The sequence below is a fragment of the Drosophila obscura genome, unplaced genomic scaffold, assembly GCF_018151105.1.
Source record: "Drosophila obscura isolate BZ-5 IFL unplaced genomic scaffold, ASM1815110v1 contig_1, whole genome shotgun sequence".
Taxonomy (NCBI): Eukaryota; Metazoa; Arthropoda; class Insecta; order Diptera; family Drosophilidae; genus Drosophila; species Drosophila obscura.
In genome coordinates this window covers 1892813-1908347 of record NW_024542679.1, presented here as the reverse complement: position 1 = coordinate 1908347, position 15535 = coordinate 1892813, and the positions used below count along the sequence as shown (strand labels likewise).

Below are 15535 nucleotides of genomic sequence, written 5' to 3'. Positions count from 1 at the left end.
CGGCCTTTGCAAATTAGTTTTATTTTGCTACCTTTTTTTAAGCTTTTATTAATCCCCTGAAAATCCACCGAAATCCATATAAATTTAAAGTTATGGCCTAGCTATTGTTTAGTCAAATCCAAATATATATCTCACACTAAGCGCACGTCGTCACTACACACACACACACACACATTAAATAACAATACATTTTCAATCTAAAATCAAATCAAATACAAACATTTGCAAACGAAAAAAAACAAATGAGTGAAAAAATCTAGAGTGTGCAATGGAGAGGAACAATTTTCGGCATATATGTATGTATAAATAGTATTTTGTACAAAGTCAAATATTTTAGAAAATAATATTTAAAAAAAAAAAATTTTACAAAAGAAACAACTCATACGCAACTTTATTGTATTCAATAAATTATTTAAATTAACGCTCATCTATTCTTTTACTTTGGCGCCTCCGACCTACATATATGGAAATCTTTAATTCTAGTCCAGCTAGATTATGAAAGGGCTTGTTAAAACCATACGTACAATGACTATTATCAGTCAATCAACCAGCTTGCAGCAGATGTAATTAAAATTGAACTCACATGTTTAAATATGGCGGGGTTAAGTTCGGTTTGTTCCTCGGTATATTTGTAAAATGAGATGGTATATTTCTACGGGTCAGCCGGTAAATTTTCTCAATAAATCCGCGGTCACACTGAACGTATCACAAGAAAAGTGGGAAAAAAATAATTACTTGTAAAAATTGAAAAAATATAAATAACCGCATCACTGAAGGAGACTTCGGGCGAAGGATATGAAGGAAAACAACAAAATCCTTCAGCTCATCTATGTGGCGTGGCGCGAACGCTGGTCGGACTCGCAATGGGGCATCAACATAAAGAAGGCAAGCAACAATCAATAGTTTGGTTTTTGAAATGCATACTAAATATAAACATTATTTAGCAGAATAATTGACAGAATAATTTAACAGACAATTTAACAACATTTAGAGTGTGGGAAGTGCTACGCTCCTCCTATTTGGTTTTGAGGGTTTGCCGCTCGAAAATGGGATCTTCTGCCTTGGCCAGTCCTAGGATCAGCAGACGCTGCTTCACTGAAAGTTTCGAAGGTATAAAAACTTTCAAAGTTATTACGTGGTTGCCCACACCATGCTCGCAGCGTATGCCCTTGCTCTTGAGTGTTATCAGGCTGTTTGGCTGCGTTCCCGGCGCTACGCGTATATCCACGGGCTGGTGCAGGCCGCGCACAGTGAAACTGCCGCCCAAAATGGCCTGCGATATTGTGAGCAGCTTGTCACTATGCACATCCAGGCCGTCTCGGCGAAAGTAGTCGCTGTGCTCGACCACCAGACGATAGTTAATACGTTCGTTGGTTTTTGGGTTCTGGATGGTCATTACTTCGCCGTCCTTGGATCCAGGCGGCACCTTAACCAGCACCTCGACACCGGATACCATGAAGCCGCGGTTGCCACACGGCTCGCAGTCGCGCCGGTTGATGTATCCCTTCCCCTTACAATGTTCACATGGCCTGTCGGCCGTAAAGGTCACCGTGCGCTGGGTGACCTTGCCAGAGCCATTGCAGCGTCGGCATGGCTCCCTGCCGACATCGCGGTGTGTCATCAGCTGCGACTTGCCGCCGCACTTGCCACACTTCCGCAGGTAGCGTATGTCCATGCGCTTCTTGCACCCATTGGCGGCTTCCTCAAAATTAAGCTTCAACTCAGACTCACAGTTCTTGCCTTTCGCACGCATCAGATTACTGATTTCTATACGGGATGGGAGGACACGGATAAACGGATACAATTGCAGGGCCGGGCAGGGAAGGGCAGGGCAGCTCACCATCGCTTGCATTTGTCTCCGCCTGAAGTTTCTTAGCTTCGTTTAGCTTCTGCCCCAGGATCGTCGGATTGACAGTTGCCTGCTCGAGGAACGCCTTCTCGTCCGTGACACCGCCCAGCTGGTCATACTCCAACCTCTTGTTATCATCTGTCAGAATGTGATATGCATTGGAGATCTCCTGAAAGTGTTTCAGGGACCTCTCCGAGCGCATTTTGTCCGGATGATAGCGCTTGGCCAGCATCAAGTACGCATTGCGTATTTCCTTGCTGGTAGCGTGCTTGCCAACGCCCAGGACCTTGTAGTAAAAGTCCCTTGGCTTTCCGCTATCTTCGATCTGACCTTGGGCTTCATTGCCCACACTACTCTTTCGGTCGGATTCTGCCTTGCGATTTGGATAGTAGAATGTCTGTGGCTGTTTAAATTGGTACTTGGTGGAGTATCGTCTCTCGGCCAGCAGGGGACAGGGACAGCGACGACTTATCCATAGTCGTGCTGCACCTGTAGTGCGGATTTGCCGAAGTGGGCGGATAGTACACAGACTCAAGCGGAGCATTTCCTTTGAAATATTCAGAGAATTATTCGTAGGTATTTTGTTGTTAGTTGTTTGTTTTGTAATAGTAAGAGGCGCACTCTGTATTGTTGGCGAATTTGGAATTATGAAATCTCGATTGAAATCTCACCGACAGCTGATTCTAAATATTTTTCTTACTTGTATCTTCAGGTGCTGCCCAGAGGCGTCAGTGGAGATGTCTACAATCTGGCCGATTGCCTCATGCAGCAGGCGCTGATTGGTTCCACAGCCAATCCAGTGAGTGGTTTCTCCTCTCTTGAATGTAAACCCTAAACCCTGCAAACCCTTATGATGGATGTCTGTTTCCTTTCAGCTGGTACTCAACTACCTGAAGCACTCGTTGTGTGCCCACCTCGTCTCGCATGCCGCAGTGCTCCGTTGCATAGCCAAATATGATAAGCTGGAGCGTGTCTACTGCATCACGTCGCTGCTGGAGTTTCTAGTTAGCATTGTGGATGGTGTCACCTGTCGGTGAGTGTCTCTATTCCAATCTCTTATCCATAATAACGCTGATTGAATCAACTTTTGCAGCATCAAAGCTGAGGAGGCTGTGCTGCCGGGCGCTGTGGTGCAGTTGGTCTACTGGCTGCTCCAGATCTTTGCCCGCACCGTCCAGCACTATGAGCTGTACGGGGAGATCAGTGCCGAGCAGTCGTATATGCTGGACCAGACCTGTGTGATCATCGATCGGATCAGCCAGCACCAGTTCATGCTCTCCATGCTCTATGTGGGCTGTCACGAGGAGTTTGAGTGCTACGGCAAGATACGCGATAAATATGCGGCCATCAAGGGATCCCTCACCAACTCTAACTTCACCCTGAGCTCTCCGGGCGTGGAGCAGCAGCTGCAACAGTTCGCCTACATTGATGTCTCCCATTTGGACTTGCAAAAGCTGAATGTGCTGCCCGCTGAGAAGATCTCCTACTGTGTCCAGCCGCTGCTGGCCGTGGAGGTGCTGCTGATACCCTGCAAGGAGACCAGCTACTACGTAGCTGAGCTGCAGATGCTGCAGCGCCTGAAGCGCTACACAAACACGCGTCTGTTCTACGAGATTATCAGAGCGGGCTTCCTCACCCTGAGCAATGTGGCCGACACTAGTCCGGACACCATGTGGGGGGCATTTATGTTCTTCAAGATGCCGCACATCATCAAACAATTGCATGCCCTGCAGCGAGTGCCCGGCGAGCAGCCGCCTCCTGCTGATTATATACCAGAGCTGGTGGAGGCCCTGGAGCTGCTCATTCAGGATAATCTACTGCTCGACTTTATGGACACCAAATGCTCGTGCAACATGATTGAATTCCTGCTCAACGACTGGACCAAACAGCAGCTCGTAAACGATGTGCATGTGAAGAAGTTTGCCAGCCAGCGGTAAGATTATTCGATGACCCCGAAACATGCTTTCTACTGATTTCTCACACATTCCCCACACAGAGAGGCCGCCTCGCTGCTGCTCAAAAAGTGCGACAATGGCCAGCAAACGCCTTCCAACATAATCTTCATCAAACGCGCAGAGGTTCCGCTGTCGGGCGTGCTGAAGACCTTGTGCACGAATAAAGTGCAGGACATGGTGAATGTGCTGTGCCAGGTGCCGGTGGGGAACAGCTTCGAGTTGATCCTGTCGGTGGCCACGGTGGATGGACGCCTCAAGACATTCGTCTCTCGGTTGATTCAGTGCAATGAGAACTCCAAGCCAGTGCCAGCGGAGCTGGGAAAGCTCTGTGTGACGCGCTCCACGCTGTTTGATGTCTCCTTTCTGATGCTAACCAGCATCGTGCAGACTTATGGCTCAGATGTAAGGAATACCCGCTGAAAATGTGCGATATATTCATTGAGGATATTTCCTTTTTCGTATTTCAGGTGGTGCTGTCCGACCGCGGGGACTCCTTCTTCGAGAAGTGGGTGAGGGAGTGCATGGTGGAGCGCAATAAGCTGAAGAATCCCCGCCAGATATTGGCGCTCTGCGATGACAGCATGGTGGATGAGCTGCTGCTCAGCCTGAGCAAGCCGGAGGCGGCCCAACTAAAGCCGTGTACGTTGAGCTGGCAGGAGACCTGTCTGAATCTGCCCGGAGTGCTGCATCATGTGCTGATTGCCTGGGAGCAGGAGACCCTCTCATCGGCGGACGTGAAGAGCATTCTGGACAACATCAAGCGACGTCTGTTCAGCTTCTCCGTCTGCGCCACCAGCTTTCTGTGCGCCTACATGTATTCGGTGCGGGAAACGGAGCTGCTGAAGCCCCTCAACATGATCCAGCAGTTCCTGGCACCGCTCACCAGCGAGGAGTTGTCCAGTCAGGAATATGCCAAGGAGCGACTGGCACTCTCCTATCCAATCATCAGAAAAATGCAGCACGATGTCCATCCCGCGCCCAGCACAAAGTCCCGCCTTATCTCTCACTCGCCGCTCATCGAGCAGTTCCGTGAGGTGTGGAAAACCGTCGCCGAGGCGGGGCATCTGCCCGTGCGTGCCGCCCAGACTTTGGAGTCGCTTCTCCTGGCCGGTGGAGCTGCGTGGCTGGCCACGCAGCTGGTTGAACAGCTGCTCACCTGCAAGTACATTCGGGACATGTCCAAAGCCATGGACATTGTGTTTGCCGTCATGCATCTGGACATTGAGAAGAGCACCGAGGCGCTGCTACAGTATGTGGTGCCTCCCCTGATGCTTCGTCGCCAGGGGTAAGCCAGGTCAACTAATATGCCATTGAGTCCATTGCTTAAGTTGCCTTCCATCCACCCATTTATTGCAGGGAGGACATTAATGAGCCGCAGTCCTTGGTTCTGGCGCGACTGTGCGTCTACTGTGTCATCTCCTGCCTGGAGACGCGCAGCGCTGCGGCCTCCTCGTCCCTGAAGAAACGTTCGCGTTCCCATGATGAGGAGGAGCTGGCCACCAATGTGGCCAAGGTGCGCAAAGTCATTGGCGATGGCAGTGAGAATTCCAACGACTTTACAGATAACGCCGCTGGCTTGGCAGGCGGCCCGCGTTTGGCCTCTCCATCCAGCACTGAGGTGCGGGCCACACCCCTGAGCCTGAAGGAGCCCCTACAGTCGAGTATTCAGCATATTTTCGGTGTATTTTTACAATTTGTGAGCGGCGATGAGCTGTCGCCCAAGGCCGTATTTGTCTATCAGTTCATTTCGTTGCTGGTCGAGTGCGGGGGCGAGCGAGTGGCGCCCGTGCTCCGTCTGCTGCCAGCGAATCTGGTGCAGCAACTGCTCAAGATCCTGCCCACCGACGACATACGAGTGGGTCTCATCAGCAGACTCTACGACCTGCGTGTCCCGGGCGGGCGACAGGCGGCGGTGGCCGATCTCTGTTTGTGGCGGAACATGCAGATGGCCAGGCACAGCATACACCTGTGAGTAAGCATTAGGGAGTCTACAGAGGGGGGCGAATAAAATGCTAAATTGAATAAATAATTGTATTAAAGAAAAAGAAAAATGAATATCGATGACTCGACTCGACTGTGGTTTTGCTTCTTCGTGTTCTTCGTGTGCTCTCTTTTATTACAATAATTTGTTGATTCTGTTGTCCGCTGGCATGCCAACTCATCTGCATCTGCTCTTCGTCCTCATCGTTTCTAATGCGGGGCCAGGCTTAAATTAAAAAGACTGTTTGATTTCCTATATCACTTGAGGAGGCAGCACTCGAAGTAGGTCTCGCCCACACAACCGCCGCGCATCGCCTTCTTCACATTGTACTCGAACTGGCGACGATTGCTCTGCAGGACATCGGCGGCCTCCTTGTTCAGCGGATCCTCCGGATTGGGTTCCTGCAAGAGAAAGCGACATACAGGATTAATTTTATTTGTTGCGATGGGCATTGTACAAACCAAAAATAGAAACTGCAAGCCATAGACTATCGAGTTAATGGTCAGCACTGGGTTCCAGTCCTCGCGCAATATATTCAAACACACATTGCCCTCGAGATCAATGTTCGGATGGTAGACCTGCGTTGCACATTTCACTTTTGGGGGCTCGTGCGGGTAGTTGGATCCCACGCGGAAGTTGAACACAAAGCGCCCATCTCTGTAGAAACCTTCGTCGGGCGAAACGATCAATTTGAAGTTGAGCAAGTCATCGGAATCCGGGAATTCTGTCACGCAAGTTTTTGGCAGGTTCAGTTCGCTAATATCTGTTGTTGTCCAAAACCATCAAGAGGGAGCAAGAACAAGAAAATAATAAATTTGTATGAGCAAATGGCCAGGCCAGAAAAACAATATTAATCCAAACAGCAACCCCCCGCCCGAACCTTTTTGTATGCGCAATTGGGCAGCCGATGCTTTCTTTTGCTGACCACCGCTCCCTTTTTGTTCGCCGTCTTTCTTTTGTTGCTTCAGCGAGAAGAGTTTAATCATTTTTCTATATTTTTGTTGGCTGCTATGATTGGCGTCCTCGTCTTCGCTGGCGTTTCGTTTCTACTGCGGATGATTCGCGGGTTATTTCAGCTCTTTGTTAGCTGGCGTTTTGCTTCCTAAATTGAGTGTATATTTTTAATTCTGCAATATTGACCGTGCAATTTGTTAAAATTTATAATTAGACCGTCAATTTAAATTTTATGTGAAAAAAAATCACTTTGAGTGAGTGGAGTGCAGTGTGACCGCGGATTTATGTTTAAAATATACCACCTGACCCTCAGAAAAATACCGAAATATACATTGTCAATATCAAAATATACCGTAAATATACTGACGGACACTTTAATATTCCTCGATTTTTATGTTCGGTTTAATATTACTAACTAGTAAGGACTTTAAAGACCAAAAATATCATTTTATCAGATAGATACATACATTTTTTACAAGATTGGCAAGTTTTCAGAAGTCCTTTTTATTGGATTGTTTCCTAAAAAGGTTCAAACAAAAACAACATAAAACGAATGTGACGTCATTTTGTGGCGCTGCCAGACTCGTGCAATTCGTAGTTGCTGCGGGCTGCCATACCATGATATTCTGTGACATGATATTCCTCGATTTTGATATTCCGTTTAACATTACTAGCTAGTTGGCCCTCTCAGCCATAAACCAATAATTTTATCCAGTTCCCCAATAAATTTTGTTTAGGATTGGCTAATTTTTAGAACTCTTTTTTATTGGGTTGTTTACATATTAAGGTTCAAACAAAAACGGCCAAAGCATAAACCGTAAATGTTGACTAAATGTGACGTCAGTGTTTCTGGTCAACCAAGTTTCTTCTATGCGTATGGACTTTTGTATACCTTCGCTTATTTAAGGTAATCATATCTATTTGATTATTCATAACATAAGGTTTAATTAATAGTCTTTTTGTGGCAAAGTTGATGTTTTACATGGTAAATACACGCTAACTACACGCTAACTACACACTTGCAATATATTAACTACATATTTATGTTCATTTCGACATGGACTCTAACGAAATAAAATAAATCATATTCCCCGATTTTGATATAGAACTGAAAGGTAAGAAAACAATAGAAAGATATTCCCCCTGATCGCGAGAAGATACCGTAAAATATCACAAAATGTAGGAAATATACCATAAATATACGGTCACTTAAACTTCGTTAACTTTACTGTGTTGGTCAGCGGCCAAAAACTAGGGCTGGCATAATATCACCCGCACATGTTGAATTTGCTATAAACTTTGTTTAAATCTATTAAAAAAGCGATGTCAGCGCGACCAGAAATAGCCAAAGAAGCTGTGCTGAAGCGTAGCGAGCGCATTCCGGAGGGCACGCCCCAGGTTCACGGCTATGACTTCAACCAGGGCGTGGATTACAGCAAACTCTTCGAATCGTATGTAAACACCGGTTTCCAAGCCACAAATCTTGGCCTGGCCATGCAGGAGGTGAACAAAATGGTAAGCCCAATTGAATCTGTAGCAATCCACAACTCAAGCACTAAACACTGACAGTTGGATTGCAGGGCACAACCGCTGGAAGCAGAGCAGGAGGACCTCCATGAAACGGACGATTTCATTCGGCGACGAAGCAAGTGCACCATCTTCTTGGGCTACACCTCGAACCTGGTGTCGTCCGGAATGAGGGAGACGATACGTTTCCTTGCCGAGCATCGCATGATCGACTGCATTGTGACCACCGCTGGGGGCGTGGAGGAGGATTTTATCAAATGCCTGGCCCCCACATTCATGGGCTCCTTCGAGCTGAACGGACGTGAGCTGCGCGACCGGGGAATCAATCGCATTGGCAATCTGCTGGTGCCCAACGACAATTACTGCAAGTTTGAAGACTGGCTAATGCCACTGCTCGACGAAATGCTCGAAGACCAGCGCGACAAGCGCACGGTCTGGTCACCATCTCGCATCATCAATAGACTGGGCGAACGGATTGCGGATCCCAGCTCGATCTACTACTGGACGGCCAAGAATCACATTCCCGTCTTCTGTCCGGCCCTCACAGACGGCAGTCTGGGTGACATGATGTACTTTCACTCGTTCCGGCAGCCTGGCCTCGTTGTGGACATACTCTCCGATCTGCGGCGCCTCAACACCATGGCCGTGAAGGCCGTCAACAGCGGCATGATCATTGTCGGTGGCGGCGTCATCAAGCATCACATCTGCAATGCGAATTTGATGCGAAATGGCGCCGACTACTCGGTGTTCATAAACACCGCCTCAGAGTTCGATGGCAGCGACAGCGGCGCCCGACCGGACGAGGCCATATCCTGGGGCAAGATACGAAAAGATGCTACGCCGGTTAAAGTGTACGCCGAGGCCAGTTTGGTTTTTCCCCTCATTGTGGCCGAAACCTTTGCCAAGCGGCATTTTTCCAAGAAAAATGTAGACTCTTCCTCCACCGTGTAAATATATAAAGGTTTGAATAAGGACAATGTAATGGACACAACACACACATATGTAACTTATTAGCTTGCCACCCAAAAGAACACTTAATGTGCCAATATATGTGGGGCGCATCGTACAAGCCAGAGGCCATTTCTTTGGTGTCTCCAAAGTGCCGTGCTTCCACCCCCCAGAAGTAAAGTTGTCATTGGCAGCAGCAGGCAAGGAAACCATTAAGCGTCGTTGTGGAGACGTTGCAGAATGTGATAAACACAGCTAACATTGCATTTTCGACTCCAGTGGGTAATTCACTCCCATAATGGTTATGTTGGGGCCGGATAGTTGCTAGAGTGCCGCAAAAATGCAACTTTTGTTGCCCATTTCCACAGCCAGCTGGAAGATTGTGGTCGCAGATGTTTGCTCTCTCATCCTCCTCCGCCTACTTCGGCTCCTACCCAACTTTACGCAAATACGGCGCAACAGTGGCTCTGCTCGGGTCCTTAATTGTTGGCACTGGCGGGCACCCATAAATTCTTTGCCATGACGACTTTGCATTTGGAGTCTTTGGATGGTCGGAAGTTGTTGGCTGGCCGAACAATGCATCCCGCCATAAGCCGCACAACATTTGTCGTTTATTTTGTGCCCACTAATGTAAGCGCTCGGCACGGCGCTCCCGTCACTTACTCAAATTTTTTTCCATTTTTCCCTTTTCCTGCGATGCCGACGGAACTTTGACTGGTGTCTGTGCGCATCATTAAAGCCAAGGGGAAACTTTTTTAGTCGCACTCTTTATTTTTGTCCTCTCTGTGCCGTTGGCACTGTCGCTGCATCGACAGTTGGTGCAACACATTTGAGCCATTGTCATGCAGCAGAGGCAAGCACTGGCTGGATCAGTTGTGGGGGTGGGAATTGCATTTTCTGTTGGCAACTTTTTCACAACTGCCTGGAAGTTTTTACCCGGTCTTTGCCCCTCAACTACTTACAACCCAAGAGAGCATAGAGCAAATCCTTTTTTGAAATTTATCCACTTTGTATCTGAGGCAACAGTTTTAATTGCACTTTTGCGGATACTCTTCGTTTCCTGCACTGAAGTGCATTATCGATTTACATAAATTTATATGTTATGTGGCTGGCGAATCAATTGCAGAAGACCATTATCGGCAGTCGGCCATCGTTTAGAAGTCCTTGGCTGCAACACACATTGGCTGTTCCGCGTCTTAAAAACTCTCACTTAAAAACTAATTACGAACAAAGCTGTTTTGCTGCAAGTCGTTTACTTCTCCTTCTTGCGGCAGGACAGGCTGGGGAGGCGCCAAGTGCGTAGATAGGGACAGGACAGTGCCAAGTTTCCTCCTCTCCCTTCGTGATTACTAGAAAATTAAAACTACATTAAAACTTCTGCAGTTGTCAGAGAGAAAGAGATGAAAGAAGAAAACAAACGATGGGGCGTTTAAAAAAATTGTTTTTTTATTCTAATGCGTGTCCGCCATGGCAGCAATCTCCATCACCACTGGCCATTCACATTGGCGGACTCCTCCATGGATTCCATTTGATTCTCTTCGGGCAGCTCGGATCCTTGCTCGCCCTGAAGAAAATCAACGCTGTTGAAAGTCACCGCCGACGAATCCATGTCGCATTGGGCACAGACATAATTAATGGCTGCAGCTCCCTCCGTGGCACCCGAAGGTGCGCCTGCATTCGGGTCAATGGCCAGGCATTTTGTGCACTGTCCCGCAGGCAAAGGAGCATTCGCAGGGTGTTTGAGCGGTGTGAGATGGCGCGGATGGCCACGCTCCTCAGCATAAAGTCGTGCGTCTCCGGTCGGTGACTGGGATCGCCCCGGATGCTCATTCTGTGCAATGGCAGCCTCATGGCGACGCAGCTCGTGTTCCCGACGATCCAGATCCGCTCTAAGCTGCTCCAATTCCTGTCGTCTGAGCAGCTGGTTCGCTCTCTCCTGCAACACGGCACTTTCTTTGGCATTGAACGATGCCGTAGCATCGTCAATGATTTGGTGGATAACCAAGACCAATCTGTTATCCAGCTCGGGAATATTCTTTCGGAGTTCCGGCTCTTGGATGATCAATGGGCGTAGGCACAGTGAAAAGAAGCTCAGCTTGTCGTTGCTTCCTCTCCACTTGTCCAAACGATCGATGGCCTGCAGCGAAAAGTTCCAGGCATCCGATATCAGGTTCTGATCGGTCTGTTTGATCTGCTGTTGTTGCTGCGGTTGCTGCGGTTGCTGCGGATGCTGGGGATGCTGGGGTTGCTGCGGATGCTGGGGATGTTGGGGTTGCTGCGTTTGCTCCATCGGATAGTTCTGCTGGTGTAGCTGATGAAGCTGGCTCTGCTGCGGCTGATGCTGGCTCTGCTGCTGCGGCTGATGGTGATGCTGGCTCCGATACTGTGGCTGGATCATATGGTTTGGATGCTGTGCGTGCATTTGTGCGTGCGTGTGGATGGGTTCCAGCAGTCTTACATTGTGCTGCGGCTCGCGCTCCATGGGCACGGCTCGGCTACTCATTGGCAGGCCAACCTTGACCTGATTCATCAGCAGTTGGTTCGCCTGTTTTATCACCGGATTCTTAGACATGGGCTCAGTGGCGCGGGTGCTCATTCGGCTTGGCGCAGCCCGATTGCTTTCCGCCATATTGTAATTGCCGACATTGGGGGGCGCCACGTATTTCTGTGTGCCAGCAGCGTTACCATCCTCCGCGTTGAAGTCCTCACTGGGCGACTCCTGTAAGTCAGTCAGATTCCCATCGTACTCGGTCAGCACCTCCTGCAGGCTTAGCTGCAGATTCTCCAGCTCCACAAAGGGTTCGCTCAGCTGTCCCATATCCTTCAGCTGTCCGAACATCAGCAGCATCAGGCAGTTGCGCGCGTACTTGTCGTTCTTGCAGGCCCGGTTGAACGCGCGCAGCCACTTCTGGGCGAGACTGTGATCGTTCCGGCTAATCTGCTCCGTTAGCACTTGGCCCAGTACACGCGACTGCGCGGCAAAGTGCTGGTCCAGCGCAGCTTCGTTCAGCGTCGACGACATCTCGGGACAGTCAACAAATATTTGCCAACTAAATATGGAATTTTGATTTGGTGGAAAATTGAATGCTGTATGTGTTTCTACTATGGAAAATTTTGTGAGACAGGAAAACAAATTTTTAGAGCCTGACCCGAAACGTACGAAGGCGGCGAACACACTGGAATGGAAATTGATTTGATGTAACAGCCCAAAGAGGGGCCTACTATTGATCTGAAAATATGGCCAAGTTTTCACATCAAATTGAAGGCGTTGTGGGGTAGGTCTGGGTAGGCACTTCTGAACGTGTCCCCCCCATGCTGTGGGCCGTGGGGTAAGCATTTTTCTCACCTTACCTTAATGGCATAAATACCGCAAATGCTTGCAGGAATCTCATGCCCTGCCCGTGCTTGGCTTGGCTCTTGCTCGGCTCGGCTCGGCTCAGCTTCCTCATCTCATACTTTTCTTTCTTATTAATTCCTTGAATGCTGCTTTGGTATTTTTTTGCTGGCGCTGCCTGTCGCCTTTCTCCACTCATAAATTGCGCAAATTCCTTTTGTGGAGCGTCAAAGAAAAATGGCAGCAGTGCAAGAGGATGGTGGAGAAAATAAAGGGGGGCCTGGTCTGGTGGGGTATTTGTGTGTGTGTGTGTGTGTGTGCTGTGGTCACATCTAATTTCTCTGCATGTCCTGTGCACGCTTATTAAAGTATAAATCATTTGATGGCTCCATTCTTACACTCACCCGCACATCTACACCCTCTCTGCCTCACTCTATTCATCGCTTGCTGCTGCTGCTGCAAAGTGACCAACAAATACGTCACAAAGGAAAAACTGTCGTCAACCGAAAAGGAAAGCGACCAAGACAGGCCGAAGCAGTTGATACCCTTGCGGGATTTCCCCATTAGTAAAAGTAAACTAAAAGCATAAAAGTGCAGAAAAGAAAGGGCACCGGAAAGACCAGAGTTCTGGAGTGGGAGTCGAGTCGAGTCGAGCAGCAGCAGCAGCAGCAGTAGCCGTAAGCTGTAAGCCGGTAGCCGGTAGCCAAAGGTAATGTCGGCACTGCCCCAGATGGTTGGCCAAAGTACATTATAGTCCTTGGTCGGTTGCAGGCTGGCGTGGCTTGGCTTGGCTTGGGCTGCAACAAATGTAGCAGAAAACCGCAGCCGAGAGTAGTGCAATTAAATACAGGAAATAATGGCCACCACAGCAGCAGCAGCAGCATCAGCAGCAGCATCACTTGGGGTTTCTTTCTCTGTATGTGTGTGTGTGTTGGCAGTTGTGGCACACAGGAAACGACAGGATGCAGGAAACATGCACAGCATCTTGGCCAGCAGCAGCAGCAGTAGCAGAGGCGGAAAGAAATGGCCAGCTTTCAGCCAGACAGAAACCAGTGGACGCTTTCCGTAGACGTGGTGGGGCTGCACTCAACGCTCATGATTACTGCCCGCCTCTCAAACTAATCATCCAAAGCTAATGACTGTGCCCGAAAGTGTCCTGTAAGAAGTCAAAATTGCACATAGATTGAAATTGTTTGCCCCATGGATTGTTAGCTTCTTGGTGTAGCGCATTCCAATCGAAACTTTCAGGCAAATACAGACAACATTTGGCTGCGGTTTACTCTGGCCAGAGCTCAGACACTGTGTGTCTCAAAAGGACATCATCATCTCATCGAATATGTGTGTGTGTGTGTGGTTGTGTGGGGGGGGGGAAATATTTTATAATTCAATTTTCAATTGGCAGCTTTGAATATGGCATCAACGTATATGGCATGCATGTGCCAGACTCTAATTGAATTCAATGTGCACTTAAGCGGCATCCGTTCATAATGAAATTTCGCAACAAAATTGTAGACGAAAGTGTGGGCACGGCTGGACAAAAGAATGTCGACAAATATTGTGTTGCCATGCTTATGCAAAGTTCTGCTTCAATATATTTATTTTTTTTATTCTCATTGCACCATAAATAATGTGGCAAAAGAGGAGGAGCAGCAGGAGTAGCAGCAGGAGTGAAGCAGCAGGCCAGAAAGCGGAGTCCAGGCAACAGAGAAATTGAAATTAAATTGCCATTCAACTGAAGGAATCCCCCCGAATGCGCCAGTCAAAGCAAACTTTGAGCTCTGCTAAAACCATATTCTTGTGCCAGATATACGTAAACGTATACGTATGTATGTATATATTATTTTTCTATACTCCATTCCATGCCACTTTATTCCATTCTATTCGGTTTTTCATTTTATTTCATTTGATGTTTTTTTTTTTTTATTTTGCACTCGGGCAAATAATCGATTGTCAGTCAGGACCAACAGGAGGCGTTCAATTTGACTTTCAATTGGAATGTTAGCTAAAGTATGAGCCAGATGCTTCAGTATTGCACATAGCATTGGATATACTCGTACACTAAGTTCCAACACAGCGAGAAATAATTTATAAATGCAGAAAGCCATCTTGATCTAGATTTAGCCGTTTACATTTCTGATTCCTTGCACTTCTCTCAGTGTTTGTGTGGAAAAAATTCCTTACGATTGAGTTCGCATGTTTTATTGATTGATTTGCAATGCCCATGGCCCAGGCAGCAGGCAGCAGGCAACAGGCAACAGGCACCAGCAACAGCTTCTTCATTTTTCCATCTTCCTTTTGCCTTTCAGTCATTGGGCGTCACGTTGCGTATGCTTAATATTGTTATGCTGCCTTCCATCCATCCGCTGCTGCTTCGCTTCTCGAAAGTTTCCCCAAGAAATTCAATGATCAAGTGTACATTTTAATGAAGCACTGCACATACATAGCTATGTACATATATACATAAATATTGTACACAGAAATCAACTCTATTGCATGCCAATTTCCGGAGTCAAGTATAAGTATGTATATTCGCATCGGAAGAGGCGAGGGGCAGCCAGGCAATGGGGAATGGGTATGGCTTTTGGGTAGTTGAAACTTTTTTCATTAAAACTCTTGAGCTAGAGTGCCGCCGGAAAGTGGGGTAGGGTGGTGGAGAGGGGGTGTTTCAGGGGTAGAAGCCCCATCTGGGCTAAGTGAGTGCAAAATGTTATTTTATTGTCAACAAGCAAAGTTGCCCCCCCGCCCCACACAGCTCAAGGAATTGTCGTGGCTGATGTCAAAATTTATTTAATATGCTGCATAAACACAGAGGCAACAAGGACACCAACACGCACACCAACAACGCACAACGGACAGGGACACGCTCATAAACTCATTTACAACAACTGCTGCTCCCAAGGAACACATTTTAATATTACCTCAAGGATTTCCTTGCCTGACTCCCAGTTCCCATTCTCTTTATGCCAAAATATAAATAAATATTTCTG

General features: G+C 47.8%; 5 protein-coding genes across 5 annotated transcripts; 2 read left to right on the top strand and 3 right to left on the bottom strand.

Annotated features, from left to right (window-relative positions):
- Positions 1-693: 693 nt before the first annotated feature.
- Positions 694-6187, top strand: LOC111069619 (mediator of RNA polymerase II transcription subunit 24). The gene is made up of 7 exons (XM_022359758.2): positions 694-885; positions 2562-2648; positions 2725-2882; positions 2943-3782; positions 3846-4206; positions 4272-5089; positions 5161-6187. Exons 1-7 carry the CDS (start codon positions 796-798, stop codon positions 5774-5776), a joined length of 2970 nt encoding a protein of 989 aa, XP_022215450.2. The 5' UTR covers positions 694-795; the 3' UTR covers positions 5777-6187.
- Positions 904-2504, bottom strand: LOC111069620 (protein tumorous imaginal discs, mitochondrial). The gene is made up of 2 exons (XM_022359759.2): positions 1841-2504; positions 904-1767 (listed from the first exon to the last, which is right to left on the bottom strand). The coding sequence occupies exons 1-2, from the start codon at positions 2391-2393 to the stop codon at positions 1016-1018; spliced, it is 1305 nt and encodes a 434-aa protein (XP_022215451.2). The 5' UTR covers positions 2394-2504; the 3' UTR covers positions 904-1015.
- On the bottom strand, positions 5880-7010 carry LOC111069621 (nedd8-conjugating enzyme UbcE2M). The gene is made up of 3 exons (XM_022359760.2): positions 6666-7010; positions 6247-6548; positions 5880-6186 (listed from the first exon to the last, which is right to left on the bottom strand). The coding sequence occupies exons 1-3, from the start codon at positions 6769-6771 to the stop codon at positions 6043-6045; spliced, it is 552 nt and encodes a 183-aa protein (XP_022215452.2). The 5' UTR covers positions 6772-7010; the 3' UTR covers positions 5880-6042.
- Positions 7011-7991: 981 nt separating this feature from the next.
- On the top strand, positions 7992-9238 carry LOC111069624 (probable deoxyhypusine synthase). Its single transcript, XM_022359762.2, has 2 exons — positions 7992-8254; positions 8309-9238. The coding sequence occupies exons 1-2, from the start codon at positions 8063-8065 to the stop codon at positions 9215-9217; spliced, it is 1101 nt and encodes a 366-aa protein (XP_022215454.2). The 5' UTR covers positions 7992-8062; the 3' UTR covers positions 9218-9238.
- Positions 9239-10642: 1404 nt separating this feature from the next.
- On the bottom strand, positions 10643-12394 carry LOC111069617 (general transcriptional corepressor CYC8). Its single transcript, XM_022359756.2, has one exon. It carries the CDS (start codon positions 12234-12236, stop codon positions 10698-10700), a length of 1539 nt encoding a protein of 512 aa, XP_022215448.2. The 5' UTR covers positions 12237-12394; the 3' UTR covers positions 10643-10697.
- Positions 12395-15535: the final 3141 nt, after the last annotated feature.

Excerpts from the sequence above, each read along its gene's own strand:
- LOC111069621 (XM_022359760.2), bottom strand. The coding sequence starts at position 6,771 with ATGATTAAACTCTTCTCGCTGAAGCAACAAAAGAAAGACGGCGAACAA. Across the intron at positions 6,549-6,665 it reads CCAATTGCGCATACAAAAAG|ATATTAGCGAACTGAACCTG; the intron begins GTTCGGGCGGGG and ends GGACAACAACAG. Across the intron at positions 6,187-6,246 it reads GCTTGCAGTTTCTATTTTTG|GAACCCAATCCGGAGGATCC; the intron begins GTTTGTACAATG and ends TTTCTCTTGCAG.
- LOC111069620 (XM_022359759.2), bottom strand. The coding sequence starts at position 2,393 with ATGCTCCGCTTGAGTCTGTGTACTATCCGCCCACTTCGGCAAATCCGC. Across the intron at positions 1,768-1,840 it reads GGAGACAAATGCAAGCGATG|AAATCAGTAATCTGATGCGT; the intron begins GTGAGCTGCCCT and ends CATCCCGTATAG.
- LOC111069617 (XM_022359756.2), bottom strand. The coding sequence starts at position 12,236 with ATGTCGTCGACGCTGAACGAAGCTGCGCTGGACCAGCACTTTGCCGCG.
- LOC111069624 (XM_022359762.2), top strand. The coding sequence starts at position 8,063 with ATGTCAGCGCGACCAGAAATAGCCAAAGAAGCTGTGCTGAAGCGTAGC. Across the intron at positions 8,255-8,308 it reads TGCAGGAGGTGAACAAAATG|TTGGATTGCAGGGCACAACC; the intron begins GTAAGCCCAATT and ends AAACACTGACAG.
- LOC111069619 (XM_022359758.2), top strand. The coding sequence starts at position 796 with ATGAAGGAAAACAACAAAATCCTTCAGCTCATCTATGTGGCGTGGCGC. Across the intron at positions 2,883-2,942 it reads GTGGATGGTGTCACCTGTCG|CATCAAAGCTGAGGAGGCTG; the intron begins GTGAGTGTCTCT and ends CAACTTTTGCAG. Across the intron at positions 4,207-4,271 it reads TGCAGACTTATGGCTCAGAT|GTGGTGCTGTCCGACCGCGG; the intron begins GTAAGGAATACC and ends TTCGTATTTCAG.